Here is an 8,030-nt window from a genome sequence, read left to right on the forward strand (position 1 = left end):
TTGAAGCGCCATGAGAGAGAGACGTTAGTTAGTTAGTTATTCCTGTTCGTTGTCAAATCTTATTCTTCCCTTTTTGCTTTTCCATATAATTAAACATTTGTTTAATTCATAATATAATATATCAATCCACAAGTAATTAATATTGTTATGTTCCATTTGTTTGACATCTTTATATCATATGTTATGTGATAAAGAGAAAAATGTTGGAATTTGGAAAATATCATTATAGCAATTTATTATTTAATGATCATTTTAATACGTTGATGAAATTACGATATTTATATTGATTTAATGATTCAATTATTATCAATTTACTTGTCTGTTGTTTTAGAGAGAGCCAGAGTTTTATCAATTTGATCTATCAATAGTTGGACAAATCACACGTCAAGACATACGCCTAGCGAGAAAAGAGACAAAACACATGAAAATTGTGTGTCTAAGGGCCAATCCGGTAGAATGGTACTCGTGCAGTGCTAAACCACTCCCTTTTTCACATGGGCTATCGTGACACTACGACACTACAAAATCAATCCTCTATCAGTTTTTACATGCTATGTTTGTTATTCATAGGTCGAACAAAATAAATTCTTCACAAACTATGACAAAAATAGTATATATTGCAAATAAATTGTGAAATTTCTCTATACATTTGAATATACTTACACTTTTTATTGAATACCGACTTTTATCATTTCATTAACTTATCAAGCGGTATAGATTCTCTAATATAATCATCAACACCTCGAATTTAGAATCCAACATTTACCTTTCTTCTCAAAATGTTGAATTCCCAACTTTAAAGATCTTCAAGTCTCGACCAAATAAAGCATTTGAAAAAATGTAAATCATGATAGTTCAGCTGAACACAGAGGCTAGACCTTTACTTACTGTGCACAAGGAAAAACATTTACATTTCTATAATAACATATCACAACTTTATTAATTGATTATCTATAAGATAGTCATTTGTTGAATTATTGATATATCAAATATTAATATTATTTTTTATGTTAAAGAGTTTTAGTTTTAGTTATTACAAAGTAACTAGTAAAGAAAAAAAAATTGAAAAAAAATAGTCGAGTTGATTGAGAATTATTGTCGGGCGCTGATCGATAAGGCGAAGTCTAATATTACGTGGCTGGAGAATTATTGGACGGGAATCGGTAAAGAATTTAAGATTAAATTCATCATTCAATGTCTCAAACAATGTAATGACGGTCTATAAAAAAAAATTATACTTTTACTACTATCTATAACTTTTGACGCAAGTAATAAATACTTAATATTAACAAATGATATCAGAGCCAACAACAAGTTTCCCCATTATCCCAACAAAAATTATTTGGCCAAACGCCCCCTTTAAGGTTAAAAAAAGAAAACAAAAAAAAAAAAAAAACGAAAAACAAAAGGGCCCAGAAAAGGCGTTTGCTTCATTTTCCTTCTCAAAAATTTGCAGGAAAAAAGGGGAAAAAAAGTCAAATTCTTGGCAAGGAAGAAAGGCAATCTCTTTCAGCAGTTGCTACTGTTAAACACAGTAGTCAAATTCACAGCGCCGCCATGGGATAGGGAGCTAGAGACTGGAGGCACTATCTGGAGAAGTGGAGAACCGGGGAAGATTTATTTGTATGTATATGCGCTTAAGTTTCATACGTAGAAATTGATATGTGCCTGTATAACGAAGAATTTTCGCGAATCATCTCTTAATTCGAATTCCAGAGTTCATTTCCGTTTGGTTTACTGCGAAGAGTATATCGAAATTGTATAGCTTTGAGTCCGATTCTTTCAGAGTTTCAGATATGGCTCCGCCCTATTCGACGGTTTCTAGGCAGCAACCGCGGCTGCGAACCCGAACCCTAACCCTAACCTTTATTCCGGGTCTACCTAACGATTTAGCAGCTCTGATTTTGTTATTCATTCCTTACTCCCATCATTCGCGCTTGAAATGCGTATGTAAATCGTGGAGACTACTTTTCGCATCCAAATCCCTAATTTCTCTACGCTATAAGCTTCTCCCGCCACGTAGATTCTCCCATCTGCTCTGTATATTCCCGGAAGATCCTTCGATTACATCTCCGTGTCTTTTTGATCCTCATAATCTTGCCTGGTGCTTATTGCCTCCTATGCCCTGTAATCCTCATGGCTATGGTCTCTGCAATTTCACCTCCATTGCAGTTGGGCCTCACTTGTATATTCTAGGTGGTTCTCTTTTTGATACCCGATCGTTCCCGCTTGATATCCCGTGCCCTTCCTCATCTGCATTTAGGTTTGACTTTGCTACGTTGTCGTGGGAGTCTCTGTCGCCCATGATCACGCCCCGGGGTAGCTTTGCTTGTGCTGCAGTCCCTAATTCTGATAAGATTCTGGTGGCTGGGGGTGGTTCTCGGCACACTGTGTTTGGGGCTGCTGGGAGTAATGTGAGCTCTGTGGAGATGTATGACATTGGCAAGGATGAATGGGTGCCATTGGATGGGTTGCCAGGGTTCCGAGCAGGGTGTGTTGGATTCTTTGTAGGCAATGGGGAAGATAGAGAGTTCTGGGTGATGGGTGGGTATGGCAATTCAAGAACCATCTCAAACGTGCTTCCTGTGGATCAATACTACAGGGATGCTGTAGTAATGGAATTGAAGAATGGTGGAAAGTGGAAGGAGATTGGGGATATGTGGGAAGAAGGAGAGAGGGGAAGGCTTGGGAAGATTGTTGTTCTTGAGGATGAGGCGTGGGATGCTCCTGCCATATTTATGCTCGAGAAAAGTACTATTTTCAGGTAAAGTTGCCATCTTTCTGTAGTCTACCTATCAAATTTCTCACATTGTCACATGAGTTGGACTAGTAGTACTACCTTCATGAATAGTTACTATTGAATATGTGTAAATTTACTGTTAGAATGCAGCATATGGAAACTGTGCCATGTTTTTCTTGATTTTGTCAAATTGTTTGGGCTTTATTATTAAAAGATCTCGTGCCTAACGTGTGGACTTCTCCAAGTTTTTAGCTTGATTTGGTCTTATTGGGTGGTTTAGGTATATGACAAGAAAATTTGAGTAAGTAGCAGTTGCAGGTTATCTTTGGGTAGACTTCTAGGTTTTGTTTATTGCAATATGATCACTTATCAGTCTGTAAACATTAATTTTAGTGCCTAGCGCATTAATTAGCCGTGAACTTTTGGAACTCATGTATGAACTGATCTGAAGCAACTCTCTGTACATCAATTTTCTCTATTCTCCACAAAGGACTGTTAACCAGAAGTGTGTATTTGATTGTAAGAGGAATTTTATATTTTATTTTTTTTCGTTTTTAGTTTTTTACGGGTGCATGTAACTCAAACTTTATTTAAATGTATTAAAATGCCAGCAACAAGGAGTTTATGTCCAAACACTTTCTGGCTTTCTGCTTCTCAAGTATATCTTTTGCTCATGATTAGAACATACTATTTGGAAATAGTTCCCTGCCAATAGCATCTAAACATGGAAACTTGATTATGAAACCCTCTTGAATATTTTACAGGTATCATAGGACTCCAAACCGCTGGTTGAAAGAAACAAGTTTACCGAAGAAATCCTCTAATGACAAGTCAGTCGGTTTTGTTGCATTGAACGGTGAGTTGCATGTGATGACTGCTCTAAATGGGACCAATTTGACACAGTGCCAAAGTTCAAGGCAGCATAAAAGGCCAGCAACACTATTGACTCAAATATATCATCCGAAGAAGAAGCTATGGAGATCATTCACGACGAAATCCCCCTTTCATCTTCCATTGGATTTCAGCACCGCCATTCTTTGCACAGTTCGTCTGTAGACTTATGTGGCTTTCGTCGTTGCTATTATGTATATACTTGGAACCATATATGTAATTCCTGTTTACTATGTTGCTCCTGATACTATTTGTGTATATACCATAGTGCATAGCATTGATAAGTAATGAGCTTCAAGAAAAGATGTTTCATTGGTACAGTTCATATGAATAGGAGATCATAAAGTGAGATTTACTTGGCGTACACCCTCGAATTTCCTTCTGTCACTCAAAAAAGAAGAATTGAATTTATTCTTTTGCAAGAATATTTCATATTACAATCCAAGGTGTTACAAATAGCATGTAGCTAAGCTGAACAAAGATATGACAAAATGAGCAAAAAGTTCTTAAGTAATACACAAGTACACAGATCACAAACTGAACTGAAGAATCTACCTACACTACAAGTTACCATATACGCGCTGTACTACAAACACGGTGGAATCACAGCGAAAGAGAAGCGGTCAGCTTTTCCTTAAGCTGTTCGACAGCAGCGCCTTGAGTCCGGATAGAGAAAGTGTGAACAACCTCGTCGTTTTCAGTCACTGAAACGCTAGATTCATGTGCCATTACCTGATGTTGTCTAAATGCCTTCACGACTCTTGAAACCGGATGAGCATCCAAAGAGCAGCCTATTCTTATGACTGCATCATCGCGTCTCTGACAAAAATCAATATCGGGGACAGCATTCTGCCTTTGTGGACCGTCTTTCAACTCCTCCCCGGCTTCCATGGCCCTAATTTTTGCCTGGAGATCGATGATGTATGCAATTGCATCCCCGAGCAGAGATGCTTTATCCATCTTCGAGATAGTTGGAACGACAGCTCTAAGCGCATAAAACCGCTGGTTAAGCTTCTCGCGCCTCTGCCTCTCTGCTTCCACGTGGTTCAGTGGCTCTTCTCTCCCATTGGCCGGTTTTCTACCTCTCTTTCTTGGTTTTCTCTCGTTAGGCTCAAGTGAAGCGTTTTCTTTTGCTAGTGCAAAGCCAGACATTATGGCCTGTGAACTTAAATCCCCACCGATTACTTGATTTGCCTGTGGGGGCAGTTTTCCATCGCCATCATCACTTCGATACCCATTCAATGAGTTCCCAAATACTTGATTATTACCTAATGCTTGTGGCTCTTCTTCTGCCTTTGGTGGATAACTCGTGTTGATAGCCTCCAAATTAGGGCACTCGAGACTAAGTTCTCGCCCAAATATTTTTGGAATTGCTTTCGCCTGCGAAGCATTAGACACCACCGCCATCTTTTGTGCCATCTGAACAACGTTCTGTTGTTCAGGAATTGACTTCAGAGAACCGAGCTCCACAACCCCTGCTTTAAGTGGAATAAACACCAGTGTCTCAAACCGAGCCAACTTTGCAAGATGGGATCTTGACTGATAATGCTCTAAACAATTTTTGGCATCCGAAACCCATATCGTTCTACCAGAATTGAACGACTGAGAAGGACTCGAAGGCTTATCAAACGGGAACACAAAATGCATGGATGTGAGATAGAACATCTCCACATCCGAAGCCGAATCCAACTTCCCCTCAAACCTATCCTCCTCAGACCCCCCAAAGCAAGCCCGAACCATTTGAAGAGCTTGCTTTCTCTTATCTCCATCGATGCCCCCGTTCTCGTCTTTGTTCTTCCTCCTCATGGCTTCTGGACAATACCCATCACCCCAAATCAAGGCAGACTTCCCAGATTTCGACTTTGCAACTTGCCAGTAAATGGCATAAGTCCAATCACACCCCTCAACTATCTTCTGCAGCCCCACCTGCACCCCCAAATTCCCACCTGAGACACTGAACTCTGAATTCATGTTGTTCAAAGCTAACCAGGTGAAAAATTCCACTGCTTCACTTCCCAAAACCCCTCCCATCACAGCCCTATCCTCTTCATTCAGACAAAATCTCTTCTTCCCCATCTTATCCAAAGCTCTCACTTCCAATCAAATGATCACAATTCACAACCTCTTTACTACTTCCATGCCCAGAATCCCATCCAATCTATACAATTCCCAGAAATCTTGAAATTCACAATGGGACACCTTATCAACAAGAGCAAAACTTTGTCCCTGTTTGGTAAAATAGTTATCATATCAACCAATTTTAACTTATTTGACCACAAAGCAACTTTTTCAATTAACTTTTTGTGAAAAGAATTATACCAAACAGTTATAAGCTAACAGCTAATTTACCAAACACTTTTCTACAATCAGCTAATGATAAACTAATTTTATCTTATAACCCAATCAGCTAGCACCATTTACCAAACATGACCAAATTTGACCCAATAGGGGCTACTACAAACTCAAACAACCCTTTCAAAGACAGGCAAGAATAAAACCACAGACTTTAACAGTTCAATAGGTGGGTTGAAGCAGATTTACCTTAAAGCTGAACTGAAATGAAGAAAAGCTTGATTCTTGAGGAATGGGTTCTTTCTCTCAACTCTTCTCCTCAAGTAAACCCTAATTCAATGGACGAGAATGAAGTGGGATCCAAGAAAAAGGACAGGGAAGGCTGTTTGTGGAGAAAGGTTCAGTGAATCACAGAAAAAAATAGATGCTGTGACAAGATATACATGTGAAATTGTGAATTAGGACTAAGGTAGTTATGTGTTGAAAAGGATGGATGGTGCATTTATGGTTTTATGTACCATGAATGTCGTCGAAGGTAATTCGCGTTTTACACGTGATTTCAGCAGCCACTTGTGTGTTACATAAGTACGAAGTTTTAAATGTCAACATGGGTGACTCGATAAATTACACTCAAAGATGGAACCAAATATTAACAACCAAATTCACCTCTTTTTTTGTTTGTTTGTTTGTTTAAATATGAATGATCATTGTTTGATTTGAACTGAACCGAAACACTCTAACAATTAAATCGTAATTGGAACTGTTCAAAGATTTCAGTTCATTAAAATCGAGAATCGAAACTGCATATTCTAGTTCAAAATCGATCAATTCTAGTTTCGATCCAAAAATAAAATAAAATAAATAATTATTAAATTTGAACTGTTTTTAAAATAAAATTTACAACAAAATAGTTCGAACTAGTGATTTAAACCAGAGCTAGAATCAAAACTTACCTAAAAGGTTCATATTTTAGTTTATCATTTTCCGGAACCATAAACCAGCGATTTCAAATCATAATAGAACTTCATTGTTGAACCGTTAGGTTGAAGCCAAATCCCATCAATCAATCATTAATTATATCGTAGACTAGACACGGTATTACTAGCTACATTGTGAACCTTGATTTAGATGATTTATATGTATTTACCATATTATGTAGATTTAATTTATTTACTTATGTTTTGTGAATATGTTCAATGTACCCATATTATGAAAGCCCATCAAGATAATGGAGTGATGATGTGGATTGGCTCATACTCTGAGCCCATATAACAGTCCAAGTAGGCCTTTTGTTTTTGTTATTCAAGCCGAAAGTTAATCGTATACCCAATCTTTGGTAACAACATTTCCACTCTAGATCATTGCCCACATATTGTTCTAAACCCAATATTTTCCTAAAGCTAATTCAAGAAAATTCTATACTTTTCGTAAAGCTAATTCAAGAAAATTCTATACTTTGGTAACAACATTTCCATACTTTTTTTTTTTTTTTGGTGGGGGAGGGACCCGCCTAAAAAACTAACGCCTTCTACTAGAAGTCGCGCCCTTCGCATCGCGGGTCAGGGGATCCTTTATGCCGACCGGAGGACGGTCTAGCAGAGTAGTATCCCAGGTCGATGTTTGTCCGAGATTAGCAAGGAAGTCAGCACATTGATTCCCTTCCCAGAGATTTCCATACTTCTATAATAATTAATAATAAGCACCACATATTCTTAGTTTTATTAATTTTTTCATATTTAGTAATTGATAAATGATAGGTCGAGATGAAAATCTCTCTTTAATTTTATGGGATTCCCATCCCCACTCCAATAAAGGCAGGAATAGAGACAAGGAGTTCTATATATTCTTCACCGGAGATGAGGATACTCCTCTCTATCCTCTATATATATATATATATATACGGATCAAATGTGAAGGAGCTTTCAGGTAAAAAATAAAATTAGATTTCAATTATTGATCTAGTCCAAACCAACCGTCTAAAATGAAGACAAATTAAAAAAATTGGTGGCATTATAGTTATTTTGTGTAAGTAAGTTCAAATGCTCTTTGTCTTTGGGCACATTATTTTCTTTATTTGAGTGCATATGTTTGTCTCTTCGAGTGCATA

The 8,030-nt window shown here is 37.6% G+C and overlaps 2 protein-coding genes across 2 annotated transcripts; one reads left to right on the forward strand and one right to left on the reverse strand.

Moving 5' to 3' along the window:
• Window positions 1-1,418: 1,418 nt before the first annotated feature.
• Window positions 1,419-3,956, forward strand: LOC116004291 (F-box/kelch-repeat protein OR23). Its single transcript, XM_031244269.1, has 2 exons — window positions 1,419-2,764; window positions 3,505-3,956. The coding sequence occupies exons 1-2, from the start codon at window positions 1,797-1,799 to the stop codon at window positions 3,794-3,796; spliced, it is 1,260 nt and encodes a 419-aa protein (XP_031100129.1). The 5' UTR covers window positions 1,419-1,796; the 3' UTR covers window positions 3,797-3,956.
• Window positions 3,957-4,019: 63 nt separating this feature from the next.
• Window positions 4,020-6,383, reverse strand: LOC116004290 (transcription factor MTB3-like). The gene is made up of 2 exons (XM_031244268.1): window positions 6,173-6,383; window positions 4,020-5,857 (listed from the first exon to the last, which is right to left on the reverse strand). The coding sequence occupies exon 2, from the start codon at window positions 5,705-5,707 to the stop codon at window positions 4,235-4,237; it is 1,473 nt and encodes a 490-aa protein (XP_031100128.1). The 5' UTR covers window positions 5,708-5,857; window positions 6,173-6,383; the 3' UTR covers window positions 4,020-4,234.
• Window positions 6,384-8,030: the final 1,647 nt, after the last annotated feature.

This window comes from Ipomoea triloba, chromosome 14, assembly GCF_003576645.1.
Source record: "Ipomoea triloba cultivar NCNSP0323 chromosome 14, ASM357664v1".
Taxonomy (NCBI): domain Eukaryota; kingdom Viridiplantae; phylum Streptophyta; class Magnoliopsida; order Solanales; family Convolvulaceae; genus Ipomoea; species Ipomoea triloba.